Genomic DNA, 21,803 nt, shown 5'->3' on the forward strand with positions numbered 1-21,803 from the left:
TCAAATGTGGATTGGGACTGGCTGTTTTCTGGCAAAGGTGTACATAGTAAGTGGGGGGTCTTCAAAAGTGAGATTTTTGGAGTACGTAGTTTATATGTTCCTGTCGGAATAAAAGGCAAGGATGGCAGGCTTAGGGAACCTTGGTTTTCAAGAGATATTGAGGCCCTGGTTAAGTAAAAGGAGGTGCCTAGCAGGAACAAATGAGGTCCATGAGGAGCATTAGAAATGGAAAAGAACACTTTAGAAGGATTTCAGGAGGCTGAAAGAAGACATGAGGTTGCTCTAGTAGACAAGGTGAAGGAGAATCCAAAGAGCTTCTACAGATATATGAAGAGCAAGGGACACAGTTGGCCCTCTGGAAGATCAGAGTGGAAATCTATGTGTGGAGATGGAGGAGATCTTCAATAGATATTTTTGCATCCATATTTACTCGGGAGATGGACACAGAGTCTCCGGAAGTGAGGCAAAGCAACAGCGAGATCGTGGACCGTACAGAGGACAAGGTTTTTCTGTTTCAAGGCAAATTAGGATGAATAAATCCCCAGGGCCTGACAAGATACTCCCTCAGAGCCGAGTGCAGAAATTGCAGCGGCTCAAGCAGAGGTATTTCAAACACCCTTGGCCATGGGTGAGGTGCTGGGGGATTGGAAGATAGCTGATGTTGTTCTGTTGTTTGAGAAAAGCTCTATGAATAAAACAAGGAAATTATAGGTCGGTGAGTCGGACAGGTTGTTGGAAGGTTTTCTAAGGGACTGGATTGATGAGTATTTGGATAGACTGGGACTGATTAGGAATAGTCAACATGACTTTGTGCGTGGTAAGTTACATCTAACCAATCTTGCAGAGCTTTCTGTGTAAGTTACCGGAAAGGCCGTGGATGTTGTCTACATGGCCTTTAGGAAGGCCTTTGACAAGGTCCCACATGGGAGGTTGGTCAAGAAGGTTCAGTCTCAGCATTCGAGAAGAGGTGGTAAATTGGATTAGACGATAGCTTCGCAGAAGAAGCCAGAGGTTGGTATGCCTCTCCTGACTGCCTGTGACCGGTGGTGTGCCGTAGGGATTGGCGCTGGGTTCGTTGATATTTATATCAATGATCTGGATGATAATGTGGTTAACTGGATCAATAAATCTGCAAATGACACAAGATCGGGGGTGCAGTGGATCGCGAGGAAAACTATCAAAGCTCGCAGCGGGACCTGGGCCAGCTAAATATGGCAGACGGAATTTAATGCAGGCGGGTGTGAAGTGTTGCACTTTGGGAGGGCAGATCAGGGTAGGTCACGCGGTGAGCGGTAGGACACTGAGGAGTGTGGTAGAACAAAGGGGATCTGGGGGTACAGGTTCATAATTCATCGAAAGTGGCATCGCAGTTGGGTAGGGTCATAAAGAAAGCTTTTGGCATGTTGGCTTTTATAAATCAAAGCATTGAGTACAAGAGATGGGTGTTATGTTGAAGTTGTCTGAGACATTGGTGAGGCCTGATTTGCAGTATTGTGTGCAGTTTTGGTCACCTACGCCCAGGAAAGAGTGCAGAGAAGATTTACAAGGGTGTTCCCAGGACTGGGGTACCTGAGTTGTAGGGAACATTGAATAGGTTGTGACTTTATTTTCTAGAATGTAGAAGATTGAGAGGAGATTTGATAGAAGTATACAGAACTTGAGGGGTACGGACGGGTTAAATGCAAGCAGGCTGTTTTCACCGAGGCTCAGTGGGACTACAACTGGAGACCATGGGTTAAGGGTGAAAGGTGAAATGTCTAAGCGGGGAACAACTCCACTCGGAGGGTAGTGAGACTGTGGAACGTGTTGCCAGTGGAAGCAGTTGGATGTGGGATCGATTTTGACATTATGGGTGCAGGACGACGGGACTAGGCAGACTAGATAGGCCGATGGGCCTATTTCTGTGCTGTGATGTTCTATAAGGCTCGTCAGCAGGCCGGAGGTGAGGGAGGGTGGGATCCTTCGTCAAAGCTGATGTACTGACCTTGCATTTGCCCTTCTCCCTTGGTGTTCAAGGTAGATCTCTGGAGTGCTGCCAACAACCAGGTGATCGCCGGTTACTACCAGGCCAATGACCAGCTGCGGGACAGGAGGTAAGTGGGGGTGGGGTGGGGTGGCAGTTTCCTGAGCCCGAGGCATTTGGGTGGTGGGGCAGGGGTCGGTGGGGGAGCGGCTGCTGGAACACTCAATCCAATGCAGTATGGAAGGAGACCCTCTGACCAAGTGGTCCATGTTGCCCATCGAAGCCAATCCCAAGCCTTTGTTTGACCCGTATCTGTCTAGGCTGGGGTCCACAGACTCCTCCCTCGGTTAATGGTAGGGCTCCATGGCATAAAAAAATGATTCGGTAGCACTGGTATAAACCTTTTCCGTTCATACACCTGTCCAGCTTTTTAACTGTTAGCCTCGACCGCTTCCTCTGGCAGCTCAATCCAAATACGGGCCACCCTCTGTGTGAAAAAGTTGCCCCTCAGGTCCCCATTATATCTGTCCCCTCTTACCCTAAACCTCTGTCCTCTAGTTCTTGACACCCCCAACCTGTCCCTGTCTATGCCCTTCCCATTTTTATGCATGATCTCTGTAAGATCACTCTTCACCCTGCACTCCAGTCCCGACGTGCTCGACCTCTCTCCGTAACTCAGCCCCTCGATTCCTGGCAGCATCCTCATAAATCTCCTCTGTACTTCTGGGAGTGGCCATTGGGCCTGTCAAATTTCCTGCTGTCCCTGAAACTCGTTCCTGTGCGCAGACTCCCCGTTGCCTCTTCCCCTCCACTCACCCGCAGCGCTGGGAACAATTCATACCGGCCGATGAGCCGTGCAGAGACAATGCCCTTCTCCCTGCCAGTGCCCGCTGCCCACATCCAGGCCCCTCCCCTATCCAAACACCTCTTAACTGTTGTGATTGTGCCCACCTGGACCACCTCTTCTGGCTCCTCGTTCCATGTGCGCACTACGCTCTGTGTAAAGACATCTCTTCCCTCTTTTCTTGCATCTGTGCCCTCAAACTTTGGTCTCTTTCTCCTGCCCCCCCCCCCCCCCCGGGGTGAGAGACTATGATTCATGCCCCTCGTGATCTAATGAACTTCAGTAATTGTGGGTTCTTGGGGTTCTCCTTACAAAAGGACCCCCCCCCCCCCCCCCGTGAAGACTGCTTTGGTGGGAAGGGTGGGGGGGGATGCTCCTGTGTTGAGTATATCCTTGTTGAGGAGGGTGAGAGGTGAAGGTTTGAGATCCTGGGGGAGTTTGTGGCTCGGGGAGAGATGCTGAGAGGGTGTTTACCCCGAATGGGGATCCAGAACCAGGGTTGGAGATGGATATCAGGGTGAGATCCACCCATTTATGTGGAGCTGGGGAAGAATTTTCTCCTCTCTGTCTATCCCTCGATCTGTCTCCCTCTCCTCTCCCTCTCTCCTCTCCCTTTTGGTCTTGTTTTTTTCTCACCCTTATTCCACCCCACCACCCGCCTTGGGCTCTGTTGTGTGCATCCGGGACAAATCCCAACCCAGTGGCTGCCAGAGTGCATCTCTGGCCGGACAAAACCAGTGCCCAGGGTGTGATTGGGTGAGGGGGCGAAAGTGGCCCCCAGGGGTCTCGAGGGATTCCCACTTACTGCCGAGGTTAAAGGTCAGTCATGGCATCAGCAAATGGGCAAGCAGGAGTGTAGGGGCTGAGCGGCCTCCCTGTGTATAGTCCTGTGCTGGAGGATGTTGGTGACCATGGGGTTATTTAGGAGCAATCGAGGAATTCTGTAGTCATTCACTGGGCTGCCTGATTTGCTGAGTTTCTCCAGCATTTTGTGTGTGTAGCTCAAGATTTCAAGCATCTGCAGAATCTCTTGTGTTTATTAGTTGGAAAGTTTTGTTTTTGATTTTAAATTATTTATTGGGAGCTGTACCCTTGTTTGTGGATTTCTGGCCTGGTATGTTATACATTACCTCGTCACTGTCAAAGAGATGGGCGCTTACACACCAGGTCAGGATGAACAGGTTGCCCTTTCTTTTAAGAGGAGGTTGTGGGAGAAGAGGACGTTAATGAAGTTTTAGTCGGGTGGTTCCATTTCTGTGAGAGTCGAGGCAATACAAACACTCACCTGTGAGGGGTTTGTATATACTCCCCATGATTGTGGGGCTTTCCTCCCACAGTCCAAAGACATACCAGCTGCTTGATTAATTGGTCATTGCAAATGCCCCGTGATTAGGCCTGGAGTAAATCGGGGGCTTTCTGGGTGACCTATCCCATGCTGTATCTCAATACAGGCGGTCCCCGAGTTACGAACGTCCGACTTATGGACAATTTGTACTTGCGAACCGAGGAAGGAGAACGCCATCCGCCATTTTGTCGGATCACGATGCGGTCCGCCATTTTAAGTTGTTGCCATTGACACTGGGTTGAGTGTGTAACTTTGTATTTGGCTTAAATTTTTCTTTGCAAGATTCACCCTGACCCTGCCCCGCCCCCATTCCGGTCGGCTGGTGGCGCAGTCAGATCAGCACCAGGCTGGAGAACAGAGGTTCCCGAGTTCGATTTAGTGACAGACCTCTCCCATGCCGGGTTGATGTCGATTCCAGTGACTCCCATGCCGGGTCGATGGCCTCGTAAAAAAAAACACTGCCACCTCCAGTTTAAATTCCCACGCGGAATATTGTGGAGGATCAAATACCCAAACCCAGCACAGCCCCCACTTGTCCCATTTAACCTGTCTCAGTGCAAAGGAGTTTAGGGCCCGGGGAAATTCAGTGCGGTGGTCCTTAGGACTCAACGGACCTCGGGATCCGCCGCCCACAGTGTTTCTGTTCCGTTGACAGGAAGCGATCACAATTGAAAATAAAGTGGAAATAATAAAGCGTTTGGAAAGAGGTGAAATGTCATCAGTCATTAGAAAAGCTTTAGGCTACAGTCGGTCAACAATCGGAACAATTTTAAAGGATAAGTGAGAATAATGGAGCATGTGAAAGGCCTTGCCCCGATGAAAGCTACAATTATTACCAAGCAACACAGTGGTTTAATTATTGGAATACATATGTTTCTTAAGTGTGTTTTATAAGCGTAGAAAGGTAAAATATATACTATACACTACTTTGTAAGACAAACATTTGACTAATTGACGCTCAGTAATACCGGATGTACTTGTTCCGACTTGCAAGTTAAAGACAGACTCGGGAACGGAACTCGTGCGTAATCCGGGGACTGCCTGTAAGTAAATTTCCTGCAGATGCTGAGAGTCTGAAGTAAAAACTGGCTGTGTTGAGAATGTCAAAAGTTCAAGAAGGAGGTAGGAGCTTAGTAACTTGTTGTCATGACAACAACCTTTCCCTCAATGTCAACACACCAAAAGAGCTGGTGAGGAACTTCAGGAAGGGTGTGGGGGGGGCAGTGCACATGCTGCTGTTTACATCAACACCACTGAGCCCAAGTTCCGAGGTGTGGACATCACTTGCAGCCTGTCCTGGCCCAAGCTCGCAGACGCCGTCAACAAGAAACCTCACCAATACCTCTACTTCCTCTGGGTGGGCTAGAGAAACTTGGTACGTCACTGCTGACCCACTCCAGTATTTACTGGTGACCGAGCTGTGATCACCCTCTCTGGTTAGGTCGCCACTGGGTCTCGCGACCACGAGCTGGGAGTTGTGGATGCAGCTCAGCGCTTCGCGCAAATCGGCCTCCCCCTCCGTGAGCTCTCGCGGCCTGATAAAGCAGCCAGCCTAATTAATAACCCCGACCAATCCTGGATGTTGTCCCTGCCCCCATTTCCCATCGGGCAGAAGATGCAAAAGCCTTTACCACCAGGCCCGAACAGCTTCTGTCCCGCTGTTGACCTCACAATTTACCTCGTTGGGTCTTGCACCTCTTATTCTGCTGTTTTATCATGTTTCTGCCTCAATGCCCTGTGTAATGATTTGCTGAATAAGAGGTTGGAAGGACAGGCTGTGCCTCAGCAATTAGGACATCCCGCCCATCCGATCCGGGTCTGCCTGTGTCTGTGGGAAGGGGAACAGACCAAAGAGTCCTCAGCTGGAGTACAGTGTTGCTGCCAGGATCAGCTGACGGTAGGCGAGTGTGAGAGGGGGTCCAGACGTGATTTCAAACTTGGGTTTCTGGAGTGAGTGGCTGGGAGAGGTTGGAGAGGCTGGGACTGCTGACCTGGGAGAAGGAAAAGACTCCCGGATGTGGCACAGTGGCCCGGCAGTTAGGGCTGCTGCCTCTCGGCCCCAGAGATCCGGGTTCGATCCCATTCTCTGCCTTACCCCAGTGGACTGCCATTCCCTCCCACATCCGAAAGTTGTGAGTCGGAGGCTATGTTCCTTCCCCCAGTTTGTCGATGAGGGGCAGAATCTGCTGGGGGAGGTGGGAATGGGGGACAGATGGAAATGTGGGATGAAGTGGTTACAGAAACTTTCAGTGGATGTACCTCCACCCTGTCACCCTGATGTACGGCATCTGTTGGTCTTGCCAGACCTTGGACCTGCGCCTGGAATGGTTTCCAGGGCGCGGGCCTGGGCAAGGTTGTACGGAAGACCGGCAGTTGCCCATGCAGCCATTCTCCCCTCTCCATGACACCGATGTTGTCCAAGGGAAGGGCAAGGCCCGATACAGCTTGGCACCAGTGTCGTCGCAGGAGTTGCCAGAGCGAGACTGAAGGCAACGTCGAACTGCCTTAGGGACTCCAGCTCCGGATTTGTCCTCGGGGTTTACTCCCGAAGCCTTTCCCATGAGTGGGTATGGCCGCAAGGCAGCGGAGGTTTGAAATCGGAGTTTTCCCTCTCGTAGATGGGCTGCCTTCCCAGGCTGAAGAGCTCCATCTACCCTGATGTAGGGGATTAAAAATCTGACTGGGACCAGGGCGGGCTCTCACCCCTCCCCCACTGGGGTCCCCGTCCCACCACACTGATCCCACCGGAGTCCCCATTCCCCCACTCCCTTTAATCCCACTGGGGTCCCCGTCCCACCACACTGAACCCACCGGAGTCCCCATTCCCACACTCCCTTTAATCCCACTGGGGTCCCCATCCCACCACACTGAACCCACCGGAGTCCCCATTCCCCCACTCCCTTTAATCCCACTGGGGTCCCCGTCCCACCACACTGAACCCACTGGAGTCTCCATTCCCCCACTCTCTTTAATCCCACTGGGGTCCCCGTCCCACCACACTGAACCCACCGGAGTCCCCATTCCCCCACTCCCTTTAATCCCACTGGGGTCCCCGTCCCACCACACTGAACCCACCGGAGTCCCCATCCCCCCACTCCCTTTAATCCCACTGGGGTCCCCGTCCCACCACACTGAACCCACCGGAGTCCCCATCCCCCCACTCCCTTTAATCCCACTGGGGTCCCCGTCCCACCACACTGAACCCACTGGCATCCCGATCCCCCCACTCCCTTTAATCCCACTGGGGTCCCCGTCCCACCACACTGAACCCACCGGAGTCCCCATTCCCACACTCCCTTTAATCCCACTGGGGTCCCCGTCCCACCACACTGAACCCACCGGAGTCCCCATTCCCACACTCCCTTTAATCCCACTGGGGTCCCCGTCCCACCACACTGAACCCAGCGGAGTCCCCATTCCCCCACTCCCTTTAATCCCACTGGGGTGCCCGTCCCACCACACTGAACCCACCGGAGTCCCCATTCCCCCACTCCCTTTAAACCCACTGGGGTCCAGGGTCCCTGTTCCCCACTTGCCCTTTAAACTCACCTCAGCTCAGAGTGCTGTTACTGTGCTACCTTTAATTCCCACATTCCCCTTGAAAGATTAAAGAAACGATCAAGATGAGCTTTTTTTTTTGGGTCACCTGTGCTGGGACAGATCACGGTTGTCACTGTGCTGCTGGTATCGGCGTGGCATGCCTGCTGAGCCGTTCACCGGAGATTGTCTTCCACCACTGTGTAATGTCAACGAAACAGGATCAAACAGGCCGGGAGATCTGCTGATCTGGAGATGATGTTGTCCAGTAGGTTCTTCGGGAAGTCATGAAGTAGGAGCAGATTTTGTGGTCACATTAGACGTTCGTCTTGGTTCAGGTCAGGCGGGAGCAGCCTGTGCTGGCAAGTAAGGCAGAGAAGTCGCAAAGGAGCCCGAGCACATTCTCCACTTGTGTTGCAACCCAGTCCGAACCAGCTACTGACTTGAGCCGCACTTCAGCTTTGCGGTGAAGACAGAGTGTGGGACCAAATATACCGGGGAAAGTCCACAAAGAGGTGGTTAAACAAACACATAAGCAAGGGTAAAGAAAGCTAAAATGACGATCTGGATCCTCGTCCAACAAGACCCCAGTTTATTGTATGGTGTGTAGAATGATCTGTTGGGGGCGCTGGGGAAGTAGATCCATTAGGGACACTGCAGAGTCTCCAAGATCGGCAGTGTAGTAGGGAAGCATTAGATGGATCTTGGAGTAGGCTAAAAGATTGGCACACTTTGGACTGATGAATTCATTCTGTGCTGTAACTGTTCTTTCTTTATCAATCTTTTTTGAGTTTCAAATAGACAAACACAATAATAATGATACAAACCAATCAGGATTACATTAATAACGGTTAACGTGTACGTAAGCAGACTCTGAGTAATGTGTTTTCTAAGCCTCCCAATCTCTTAGTAACTAAACATGAGAAAGATTCAAAGGAAAAAGATTTTTACAAGAGAGGGGAAAAAATCCGCCTAAACCACAAAAAAAAAACAAAACAAAAACTGGGCTGCCTTGTTTCGTCGTTATTTGTCATTAACTCTGCTCCTCTGTACACGAACAAAAGTTATTGAGAAGGATTTGGAAAAGGTCAGTTTACATCATGTGAAAATGTTGAATAAATGGGTTCCAAGTTTCTTCAAATTTAACCGAAGGGTCGATAGTGCCACTCCTAATTTTTTTCCAAATTTAAAAATGTTATAGTTTGGGAAAACCATTGAAATGTGGTAGAGGGATTAGAATCTTTCCATTTAAGTAAAATGGATCTTCTGGCTATTAATGTAACAAATGCAATCAAACAGCAAGCTGAAGGGGATAATTGACTAGAGTCCATCACTGGTAGACCAAAAATTGCAGTAACAGGATGAGGTTGTAAATCAATATGCAAAACTGCTGAAATAATATCGAAAATATCTTTCCAATATTTTCCCGAAAGAGGACAAGACCAGAACATATGTGTCAAGGAAGCTACCTCAGAATTACATCTGTCACAGACGGGATTTATATGGCAATAAAAACGAGCTAACTTATCCTTGGACATATGGGCCCTATGAACCGCCTTAAATTGTATCAAAGCGTGTCAAGCACACATTGGATAAGTGTTAACTGGTTAGAGAATTTTCTCCCATTTCTCTATAGGAAAAGATACCTGAAGTTCTCTTTCCCATTCATTCTTAATTTTATCAGATGTACCTCGACGTATTTTCATAATCAGATCATAAATAATTGCTATTAAACTCTTCTGATAGGGGTTTAAACCTAAAAAATTTTCTGTAATTTCAGTTAGATGTGATACCGGAAAAGTAGGTAAAATAACATTCAAAAAGTTTCTAAACTGTAAATATCTGAAAAAATGTGATCTAGGCAAACTATATTTATTAGAGAACTCTTCAAAAGAGATGAGACAGTTATCCATGAACAAGGCCCTTCGTTCTCCATAACAGAAAAGCTTGATCGATTCTGGAAGGCTGGAAGAAACAATTAGATATCATAGGACTTGATAGGATAAAATTATTCAATCCAAAAAATCGACGAAATTCAAAGCATGTTTGTATGGTATGTTTAGTTATTGGAGTAGTCATTTGTTTCTTCAGTTTAGTAAGTGCAAAGGGAATAAGATAGAAGCCAGTGAGAACCCCAGTGCTGTAACTCTTCTATGTCCTTTATTGTTCTCAACTGATTTATTTCTTGACTCTTCTAATAATTTTATTCGTCTTTCTGATCCTCTCCTCCTTCATCTCCCTCAGACTCCGAGTTTCACCAGCCCCCTTAGGTGGGAAGGGGTAGAGGTGGGCCTCTACCAGAGGAGGAGTTAGGGTCTCCTTCCCTCCGCCAGCCTGCAGGTCACCCTTGAGCGAGGGTCAGCACCTGCTTACGGGAGCCTCGGGACTCGCGCCACCAGGTTCAAAAACAGTAACTACCCCTCAACCATGAACAAAAAGGGATAACTTCACTTGCCCCATCAGTGAACTGCCCCACAACCAATTATTTTACTTTAAAGGACTCTCTGTTTCATTAGCTCATGCTCTGGTTATTTATCACTATTTTTTTATATTTGCATTTGCACAGTTTGTTCTTTTCTGCACGCCAGCTGATCTTTCAGTCCTCCTGTCTTTGTTATATTCTATAGATTTGCCGAGTATACCCACAAGAAAATGAAACTCAGGGTTGTACATGTACTTTCGTAGTGAATTTTACTTAAAACTTTCTTTTCGAGTGATGCCACAGGTGTCCAAAGTGAAGGATGAACTGAGGAGGGGTGTACAATGACAGACAGGTTGAGCCTGGAAGGGGAGAGGAGAGGGTTGGGTGCACGATTGATATTGGGGAGAGGGAGAGTTGGTGAGGTTGGGGGGGGCAGCTGCTGGAGGGGTTGGATTCGATAAGTAAGGAAGTTGGGATTGGGGGAGCTGTGAACTGCATTTGAAGGAAGATTAGCTTTATTTGTCACTTGGACATGTGTCATGTTGGCGACAAAAGGGAACGATGCATTTAATTGCTTGTCTCGATGTAGAGAGAAGGCCGTGCGGTGGGAACGGTTATGATGGAAAGCTTGTTGGACAGTTAACCGGACAGCAATTTGTCCAAGAGGGAAATGGAACTAGTTTGGATAGACACTTTGAACTGGGCCGAAGGGCCTGTCTGTGGTTTTTTAAATAGAGATTGCAGAGTGTTGGGGACACAGTTGAGCACACAGTTGAGCACATCATAGAAACCGGCCTCTGCTGCTTTGTAAACTCTGTCTAACATTGCACTGTCGTGGGAAATCGGCCTGGGCTATCTCTCCTCTCCTCTCCCCTCCCCTCCCATCAGGCTGAAGATGCAAAAGTCCAAAAGCACACACCACCAGGCTCAAGGACCACTTCCGACGCAGTGTTATAGGACTATCGAGTGTTTCCCTCATACGATGAGATGAATTCCTGACCTCTCGATCGACCTCGTTATGACCTTGCATCTTCGTGTTTCCCTGCACTGCACTCTGTGATTGTACTGCCTCAATGCACTATGTAATGATCTGATCTGTATGTACAGACAAACATTTTGCTGTATCTTGGTGCGTGCCCCCTCCAGTGGCATTGCCCGTCTTTGCATCCTCCACTCTCACCTCCTCAGGGCCAGAAACAAGAGAGGGAATTGGCCCTTTGATCCTGACCCTTCCCCTCGCTCAGTGAGACCACAATAAACCAATTCTGACACAGTCCTACTGCAGGCAAATGGGATCAGTGAAGATGGGCAAGAAAGTCAGGATGGAAATGACGGGCCGAAGGGCATGATTCCATGCTAGACGACTCTGCACTGAATTTTGCGGCATATTCCTGTCCGGTTACTATTTACACTTCTCTCGGACAGATCAGGTTTAATGAACAAACCTTCTGACAGGCACCACCTCCCACTTGTGTCGTTCTGTCTCTCCGAGTCACCCCCGCGGTCATCGACGCCCCCGATTTGACTTAACACAACCAATGCATTTCACTGCCTGTTTCGATGTACGTGCCAGATAAAGCTAATCGTCCACACTCGCCAACCACTTCCCCTTCTCAAACCATGAAACGGGCTTAGTTTCCAACACGAGGGATTCTGCAGATTCAGGAAATCTTTATTCCCTCTGAGACACCAAATTCCGCCAGCATTTTGTGTTGGTTCCTGACTGCTGCTAATTCTGATGAGAAGCAGCACCTCCTTTTCTGTCCCTCCGCAGCCGCCGCCCGCTTTGCTGGGTGTTCCCAGCACTTGCTGTCCTTTCACGTCGGACTTGCGGCATCTGGGGCGTTTTGTCTCCTCCTGAATGGGGGAATGTCGTTGCTGTCCAGACCCCGGGAAAGCTCCCCTACAAAACGTGGCATTGGTGTCATATTTTGTCTGCAGGTGCGTGGGGCCAGGATGCCCTCAGCAATGGCACAGAGAATGTTAACCTGGACTCCCAACTTCTCTGATGACCTGAAAAGTGAATTCTGCTTCTCTCTCCGCAGATGCTGCCTGACCTGCTGGATATTTTCCACCTTTCTTGTTATCCCCTCGCCTGCAGTAAGTCTGACCAAAGCTGGCACTCCACTGCTAACTCTTGTTTCTTCTCTCACTCCCTCCCCCACCCCCCGATCTTGCTCCACCATTTCCTGGCAACAGTCCCAACTTGGTCGCGATGAAGATTGGGGATCGTATTGCTGAACACCTTGGGGGAGCCGTCCTGATCATGGTGAGTCTTTTCTGCACAGAAAGGGGCTGTTCGCCCCTCCAGTGGCACTGCCTGTCTTTGCAACCATTGCCTCTTCCTCTCTCACCCCCCTGCCTCTTTTCCGAGGTGAGAGATGAGAGTGGGAACTGGCCTCTTGGCCCTTCCCTCGTTCAGTGAGACCACAGTCCCTCCACAGGGGATGGGTGATCCTGCGGATGCGAATCGGATGGTAGCTCGCCTCCCTGGTGCCAGGCTCCACGATGTTTCTGAATGGGCCCACAATATCCTGAGAAGGGCCGGTGAACAACCAGTCAGTACATACTGGTACTGACGTCACAGGTTGAGAAGGGGAGGAGATCATGAAGTGGGACCTCAAGGGTAATAATCTCAGGATCGCTGCCTGTTCCACGCGACAGTGAGGATAGGAATAGAATGAGGAGGCAGATAAATGTGTGGCTGAAGAATTGGAGCGGGGGGCAGGGATTCAGATTTCTGGATCATTGGGACCTCTTCTGGGGCAGGTGGGACCTGTACAAAAGGGACAGGTTGCACTTGAATCCGAGGGGGACCAATATTCTCATGGGCTGGTTTACGAGAGCTGTTGGGAGTGGTTTAAACTAATATGGCAGGGGGATGGGAACCAGTACGATAGAGCTGAGGATGAGCCAGCAGGTTTACAAGCAGATGATGGGTGTAGGATGAATGTAAGGAAGGACAAGCCAATGATCGGGAACAAATGCAGGCAACAAAGAGTTAAGTTGTACCACAGAGGCAAAATTCAAAAGGGCAAAGAATGCAGGACTGAAGGTGCTGTATTTAAATGCACATAGCATTCAGAATAGGGAGGACAAACTCATGGTGCGATTTGCGATTGGTCGGTATGACGTTGTGAACATCACTGAATCATGGCTGAAAGAAGGTCGTAGTTAGGAGTTGAACATCAAAGGATATCCTTTGTATCTAAAGAACAGGTAAGAGGACATAGGTGGTGGTGTGGCTCTGTGGGTAGGAGATGGAATTACATCTTTAGAAAGAGGTGACAGGGTCAGAGAATGTTGAATCTTTGTGGGTGGAGTTAAGAAACAACATGTGGAAGAAAAAGCATTATGGGAATCACATACAGGCCTCCAAATAGTAGCCAAGATGTGGGGTTAAGATTGTAAAGGGAGCTGAAAAGGGCATGTAATAAGACAGAATTGTAATGGGGGACTGCAATATGTGAGGGGATTGGGGAAATCAGGTTGGTGTCGGATCGCAAGAGAGGGGATTTGTTGAAAGCCTACGAGATGGTTTTTTAGAGCAGTTTGTGCTCGAGCCCACTCGGGGAAAGTCTGTCTTAGATCTGGTGTTGTGTAATAACCCATAATCGGGGAGCTGAACGTAAAGGAACCGTTAGGAGGCAATGATCATGGTATGATTGAACTCATCCTGCAGTTTGAGAGGGAGAAGCACAACTCACATGTATCAGTATCAGAATGGAATAAAGGGAATTACAGAGGCTTGAGAGAGGAGCTCGCCCAGGTGGATTGGAGGAGGATGACGGCAGAGCAGAGGTGGCTGAAGCTTCTGGGAATAGTTCACAAGGCGCAGGACAGATACATCCAGAGAGGAAGAAGTTCTCAAATGGCAGGGGTCGGCAACTGTGACTGACAAGGGAAGTTAACGACTGCATAAAAGCCAAGGAAAGGGCACGTAAGGTAGCAAAAGTGAGTGGGAGTTTGGATGATTGGGAAGCTTTTAAAATCCAACAAAAAGCAGCTAAAAAGCAATAAGAAGGGAAAAGATGAAATATGAGGGCAAAGTAGCCAAGCGGGATACCAGAAGTTTTTTCAGTTATACAAAGAATAAAAGAGAGATGAGAGTTGATGTTGGACCACTGGAAAATGATGCTGATGAGGTAGTAATGGGGAACAAAGAAATGGCAGATGAACTTAATGGGTACTTTGCATCAGTCTTCACTGTGAAGACACTAGCAGTGTGCCACAGGTCCGTAAGAGTCAGGGAGCAGGAGTGAGTGCCATTGCTGTTACAAAGGAAAATGTGCCAGGCAAACTGAAATCTCTTAAGGTGAATAAGTCACCTGACCAGATGGACTACATCCCAGAGTCCTGAGAGAGGTAGCTGAAGAGATAACAGATAACCGGTCATGATCTTTCAAAAATCACTTGATTCTGGCATGGTTCTAGAGGACTGGAAAATTGCAAATGTCTCTCCACTCTTTAAGAAAGGAGGAAGACAAAAGTTAGCCTAACAGTGCTTGGAAAACTTCTGGAGTCTATTATTAAGGACAAGGTTTCGGGGTACTTTGAGACTAATGATAAAATAAATCAAAGTCAGCATGGTTTGTGTAAAGGGAAATACTGCCTGACAAATCTGTTCGAATTCTTCGAGGGACTAACAGGCAGGGTGGACAAAGGGGAGGCAGTGGATGCCATTTACTTAGATTTTCAGAAGGCATTTGATTAAGTGCCTGACACGAGGCTGCTTAACAAGATAAAATCACATGGTGTTAGATAGGTGGAGAGGTAGGTAGTGATGAGGAAGCAATGCGATTGCAGCAGGATTTAGACAATTTGGAAGATTGGGCAACAAAGTGGCAGATGGAATACAGTGTTGGGAAATGTATGATAATGCATTTTGGTAAAAGGAACAATAGTACAGACTATTAACTAAATGGGGAGAACATTCAAACATCAGAGGTGCAGAGGGGACTTGGGAGTCTTTGTGCAAGACTCCCAGAAGGTTAATTTATGGATTGAGTCTGTGGTAAAGAAGGCAAATGCAATGTTGGAACTTATTTCAAGGGGAATAGAGTATAAAAGCAAGGAATTAATGCTGAGCCTTTTTAAGACACTGATCAGGCTGCACTTGGGAGTATCGTCAACAGCTTTGGGCCCCTTATCTCCGAAAGGATGTGTTGTCATTGGAGAGAGTCCAGAGAAGGTTCACGAGGGTGATTCCGGGTTAATGTGTGAGCTTTGGGCCTGTACTCAGTGGAAATTAGAAGAATGCGGGGTGGGGAGGAATCTCATTGAAACCTACCGAAAGTTGAAAAGACTAGATAGGGTGGATGTGGAGAGGATGTTCCCTATGGTGGGGGTATCCAAAACAAGAGGGCACAGCCTCAAAATTGAGGGGCGACCTTTTAGAACAGAAGTAAGGAGGATCGTTTTTAGCCAGAGAGTGGTGAATCTGTGGAAGGCTCTGCCACAGACTGCGGTGGAGGCCAAGTCCATGGGTATATTTAAAGCAGAAGTTGATTAATTCCTGATAGTTCAGGGCAGCAAAGGATATGGCGAGAAGGCAGGTGTGTGGCAATGAATGGGATCTGGGATCAGCCTTGATGAGCCCGTTTCTCCTTTCCCCCACCCAGGAGAAACACCCTCTTGGCATCTTCCCCCGTGGAGCCCCTCTCCCCTGCAGATACTCAATTCGATCACCTCTCATTCCCCTAAACCCCGGTGATGACGGGCCTAACCTGCCCAACCCTTCCTGGCAAGGCAGCCCAGACGCCATACCGGAACACAAAGCCTGTCCATCGGAGGGACAAGCGCCCCCAGTTTTGCTGTACACAGGTTGTAATCAGGGGTGTGCGGTTTGCTCAAGAAATGAGTGGCTGAAGGGGGGAATTACACACACAATGCTGGAGGGACTCAGCAGGCCAGGCAGCGTCTACGTTAAAGAGTACACCCAGCACTTTGGGCCAAAACCCTTCGGCAGCACTTTACTCTTTGGGCCTGAAACATCAGCTGGACTCTTTAACATAGATTCTGCCTGGCCTGCTGAGTTCCTCCAGCACTCTTAGAATCAGGCTCATGATCATCGGCATGCGACGTGAAATTTGTTAGCTTAGTACTGGCAGTTCGATGCAGTACATAATCTAGCAGAGAAATAAATAAATAAATAAATAAATTTCAATAAATAAACCAGTAAATTATGTGGGTTGAATAGATATTTTAAACAAGTGCAGAAACGGAAATGCTTTATATTTTTTTTAAAAGTGAGGTAGTGTCCAAAGATTCAATGCCCATTTAGGAATCGGTTGGCAGAGGGAAAGAAGCTGTTCCTGAATCGCTGAGTGTGTGCCTTCAGGCTTCTGTACCTCCTTCCTGATGGTAACAGTGAGAAAAGGGCATGCCCTGGGTGCTGGAGGTCCTTAGTAATGGACGCTGCCTTTCTGAGACACCGCTCCCTGAGGATGTCCTGGGTACTTTGTAGGCCGGTACCCAAGATGGAGCTGACTAGATTTGCAACCTTCTGCAGCTTCTTTTGTCCTGTGCAGTAGCCCCTCCGTACCAGACAGTGATGCAGCCTGTCAGAATGCTCTCCACGGCACAACTATAGAAGTCTTTGAGTGTATTTGTTGGCATGCCAAATCTCCTCAAGCTCCTAGTGAAGTGTAGCCACTGTCTTGCCTTCTCTGTGACTACATCGACATGTCGGGTTGGCTGGATTTCCGGCATGTGCAGGTTCTCTCTTGTTCGTTGAAGGGAAGTGGCTGTTCTTGATCCTGGCGTTGTGGGACTTCAGGCAGTCGTGAGAGTGTGGCTTGGCCCACGTGTTGGGGCTCTTTGATGCTCGAGGTTACCCTCTTGTGACAGTGCCTCCTGCAGATACAAGTGGTGGGGAGGGACGTGCCAGAAATTCAGATAAGTTTATTATTCTCGTATGGAAAAAGTTACAGTGAAAAGCGGTTTAGATTATTTTTTAAGAGTGTGTTGCAGTAATGAAAGATAAAGCAAACAGAGGATGCAGAATAAATTGTAACAGCTACAGAGAAAGTGCAGGCAGACATTAAGAGGTAGGATCATGTTGAGGTAGACTGTGACATCACTTGCCCATTACCCTGGTGTTTGGGGCAGCAGTGAAGCTCCTCCATCTCTGGTGGTGTTCAGGGTTTCCTCCGCTGTGTCGGTAGCTTCCTCTCGGTTTTCACTACCGTCAGTTGTCCCGGGCGGAGACTCCGGAATACCATCACACTCAGATGCGGAAGGGTCCTTCATTGCTGTTTCCATAACAATTATGCCTTGACCAGTCGGTGTTGTTGGCCCTGAGCTGAACCCCCCGAACCCGGAGGACCGGTGGGTCACTCTCAGTCTGCCCTCTGCCCTCTGACCTTTTTTTTATATTACAAAATCCTTTATTACAAATATCGGTGCTATACAATATATACAAAACAGTGGCAAACACAATTACTGCACTACAAATAGACAATAGACATTACACCAGAATGTTGCCATCCCTATCCACGATGGCATTCACACCCCGCAGAGCCCAACGGTCTCGAAACTCCTCCAAGGCCGCTGTGGACTGCGCGTGTTCTTTTTCAATAGTTACCCGGGCACGAACATACCCCCTAAACATCGCCAGGCAGTCTGCCTGGGGAGATCTGTTTGGCATGGGCAACCCGACCAAGATCCAAAGCACAAGGCCCTGACTCCAGCCAACGTAGCTCTCCGGCTCATTGAAGCACACAAGCCTTCAAACCCTATGAGAAGTTTGTGGTCCCCTTGGAGGATTGTGACACCGAGAATCGATATTAGGGAATGGTTCAATAGTCTTATAACACCAGGGGCTGGTGATGGGACTCAGGATGAGGCAGTTGGTGTACAGTAGAGGCACTGTGTAGCGAGATTGTGCGGAAGGACAAGCGGATGACAGGACAAAATTGCGGTCAGTGGGATGAGTTGAAGTGTAACACAAGCAAAATCAAAAAGGGTGACGAATACAGGACCAAAGCTGTTATATTTGAATGCATGCAGTATATGGAATAAGGTAGATGATCTTGTAGTGCAGTTAAAGATGGACAGGTATGATGTAGATATAAATGAGTCGTAGCCAAAAGGAGATCATTGTTGGGGGCTGAGCACCACGACTCAGTGATGCCCGCAATGTCTATAACAGTGCGACAAGATCACCTGCCTTATTCTGTATACCGTGTGCTTTCAAACATAACACCTTCAGTCCTGTATTCATCACCCTTCTCAATCTCGTCCCCACTTTTTACAGTGTGACGAATCCCGTTCATTGCAATTTTGCCCTATCGTCGGCCTCTCTTTGCCATCAGTCTCAGTACACATCGCCTCTGTTTGTAAACCAGCTGCCCCATCCTCAGCACCATCACTCCGGTTCCCACCCCCTCCTGAACTGCTCTAGCAAACCTGTCTGCAAGGATGTTGGTCACTGGAGCGTGGCACAGGCGGCAATCCAGAGATTACTACCCTGGAGGTCTTTTCTTGGCTTCCTAAGATCTCTCTTCAGGACCTCCTCACCTTTCCTACCTATGTCATTGTACCAAAACTTCTGCCTGCTCAGCCTCGCCCTTTAGAGTGCCGTGGACATCCCTGACCTTAGCATCTGGGAGGCATCGTACCATCGGGTTGTCTCTATCACGTTCACAGAATCTCTATTTTTCTGACTGTGGAATCTCCCACCGTTACTCTTCATCTCTCTTCCTTTCTCAGCCACAGCACCAGACTCTGCCAGAGACCCGGTCGCTGTGATTTCCCCTGGTAGGTCCTCCCTTTCAGCGGTATCCAAAACGGTCTACTTATTATTGAGGGAAACGGCCACAGGAGTTCTCTACATTGCCTGCCCATTCCCTTTCTCTTAACAGTCACCCAGTTACCTGCCCCCTGCAGTCTAGGGGTGACTACTCCCTGTACCTCCTCATTCCCCCGTACGAGTCGAAGGTCATCAAGCTGCGGCCCCAGTTCCACAACACGTTCTCCGAGGAGCTAGACCGCGGTGTGGCTGGTGCAGATGTGGTTATGTGGGAGGCTGGAGGTCTCCCGCAATCCCCCACGTAGAACAGAACACGGCCCCCGGGCCCGTTCTCACTGAGCTCACTCTGTCCTTACTGATGAGGAATGAAAAGTAAAGGGGGGGGGGTGGAAACTGGCCACACACAATCGCCCACGTGGAACAGAACACACTCGGCCCACAACTCACCGATCCTTACTGATCTTCACACCCCTGCATGTGGGAGGGAGCCCACACAGTCACAGTACGAACCCCGCTGTCTGCAGGCGACAGCAGGAGTTGAACTGATGCCCAAACCTGCAGTGGCACGGTGCACCAGTAACAAACCGGTGAGAATCGCCAAATCCCTGCAGCTTCCTGGGCCCCGCTGTCTACCTGGTTGGACTAGGACAGGCTGCTGGGAGTCGCTCGTTCCTAGGAGCGGTCGCTAACGCACCAAATATCCTCGCTTCCCTTCCAGCTGGACAACACGAAGCTGTCGGGCGAGTACAGCGGGCCAGCCGTTGTCGTGTATGAGCGCCAGGACAACAAGTGGACGCCCAAAGACAAGAACCTGTGAGTAGGCTGCCTCGGCCCTGTGTCCTCTGACTCAGTAGTAGTGGGTGTAGGAGTGGAGGGGGTAATGACCCTCGTGTGCATCCCCCTCCAGAATGATGGACGAGCCTCTCCCCGCAGGCACCACCTCCCACTTGGATCATCCCTGTCCTCTGGTCTCTCTCCTTGCGGCAGGCGTTCTTGCACAGGTGAACGCCTTCTTCATTCCCAACATTCCTCACGTTCCGAGGGAAACGTTAACCCATTCCAGGACTTTCCCTTCTGTGTATCTTGTCCTTCCCACAAACCCCAGCCTCTCCCCCTCACCCACACACTCGGAGGGGGCAGGGGAGCCAGTCCCAGAGGCTGATAAACCCCCCCAGCCCCCATGTGTCTAGGGAGGAATGTTGATATATAATTCTGCTACAACCCCCACCCCTCCCCTGGGCTTTCGGATGGGCACACTCTCATCCTTCCTCCTCGCCCTCCCCAACAAACTCTGAGCAAGGGTCCGGAAAGCAGAAGGCCAAACACAGCAGACGCCACAGATCCGAGGTAAAAGCCGGGGAAGGCTAGGAGGAGGAATCGGATCCGACATCCCCGATGGGAAGGAGTGGGCGGCATTCTCCTCGGTACCTGGGAACGCTGTTTGGAGATGGACCGGGGAGGAAGGGGCGGGAACCGGATGACAATCGTGAGGGGGAGCCCACCGGCAGAGGGGCGAGGACATGGATCGTTGATCGATCGGAGGGAGACGTGGATGGAGGGAGCGCACTGCTGGGGGCTAGGAGATGACAGACTGGTGTCAGAAACCCTCAGCCGGTCGGGCAGCATCTACGGAGAGAGTTAAACTTTCAGTGGTTGGACTGGCTCCTTGGCGGTGGCAACAGCCCAGCTCCAGTCCTGACCTTTGGGCCTGTCTGTGTGGAGTCCGCAAGTTCTCTGTGTGTGGGCTCCCCTCACCCCCACCCCAGGGGCTCTGGTTCCCTCCCACCTGGGGAGGACTGGTCTTTGTGGGAACGTGGGGAGAACAAGTCACGCACAAGGCAAAGAACGGGAATGGGGAAGCTGACGGCCTTTGGAATGTTAAACTTTCCATCCACGAGAGGGGAGGGGCGGTGGAGGGAATTAGAGCGCACCCCCCCCCCCCCCACCACAAGGAGGGGAGCCGGCGGCCCCTGGCTGATGGAAGAGGGTGGGGGAGGCTCCGAACACGTGCGAAGGAGGGAGATGTGTAAAATCCGTCAGCAGAAGCACGTTGAGGCCCTGCACCACCCTCCAGCCAGCACACTGCTCCCTAGAAAACACTGTGCCGGCTCCTCACCTGGACTACCCCGTACCTGGGGGAGCACCGCCACCTGCAGGTTCCCCTCCGAGGCAAGCCGGTTCTGAACTCGGGCCATGCCTGATGTCGGCGTTTGGGAGGCGGTGGCTCGAACTGCTGCGCCACTCGTCCCGATGTGGGGCCCTTCCTGGACCGCCTGCCTGCTCCTGGGATTGGCCTGAGGTCAGATCCGCTGCACTCCCGGATTCGGGAAGAGGCGGGTGGGTGGTAAACGCCAACCTTTCCAGCAAGCGGTGGTAAAGGGAAGGAATGTGAGAGCTAAAGGCGGATTGTCCGGATTGGCTGGAGCAGACGTTGAGCGTGGGGAGTCTCAGAGTCTCCAGTCGGAGGGTAAGGTGCTGTTTCCCCATTTCCCTCCGGGAAGCTGAAGGTGCTTCGTTCGCTCTGGGAGTGGACCAGAGAATTGGAATGACAGGCAACAAGGATTGTGGGCAGGAGGGTCCGATAGGGTTGGTGGAGGGGTTCCACAGTGATATCCCGCTCTGCTCATGAGAGGCGGGGCATCGAATGAGACAGCCGGCCGTTGTCCGACCTTCAGCCTCGCCTCCGGCCAGTGGGCAGCTGTCTGCTCCCAAGCGCCCGGCCCCCAGTGAGGGCGATGACCTTCACCCCCCCTCCGAACCTGAGCCCGGCCTCATCCGACAAGCAAGTGATTGCTGGACTTGCTCAGTGAGCCGGGCTGCGACTCCTCGTCAGAACTGAAAGAGCCGGTTTGGGGTCGCAGAAGTTGGAAGAGAACGGAGGGGAGAAAGGGAATGTCTGATCGTTCAATGAGGAGCGCCTGCAGGATTGCTTCCCGCGAC

At 50.3% G+C, this 21,803-nt stretch overlaps 1 protein-coding gene across 3 annotated transcripts in view; it reads left to right on the top strand.

The window, feature by feature from the left end:
- Window positions 1–21,803, top strand: part of LOC132381841 (ER membrane protein complex subunit 9-like) — a 32,864-nt gene that overhangs the window by 9,507 nt on the left and 1,554 nt on the right. For all 3 annotated transcript variants that reach the window (XM_059951463.1, XM_059951462.1, XM_059951464.1), the window contains exons 3-5: window positions 2,017–2,093; window positions 12,311–12,380; window positions 19,582–19,676. In XM_059951463.1, the coding sequence (XP_059807446.1) occupies window positions 2,017–2,093; window positions 12,311–12,380; window positions 19,582–19,676 (242 nt within the window). The remainder of the gene's footprint in view (window positions 1–2,016; window positions 2,094–12,310; window positions 12,381–19,581; window positions 19,677–21,803) is intronic.

The sequence above is a fragment of the Hypanus sabinus genome, chromosome 26 (genome assembly GCF_030144855.1).
Source record: "Hypanus sabinus isolate sHypSab1 chromosome 26, sHypSab1.hap1, whole genome shotgun sequence".
Classification (NCBI taxonomy): domain Eukaryota; kingdom Metazoa; phylum Chordata; class Chondrichthyes; order Myliobatiformes; family Dasyatidae; genus Hypanus; species Hypanus sabinus.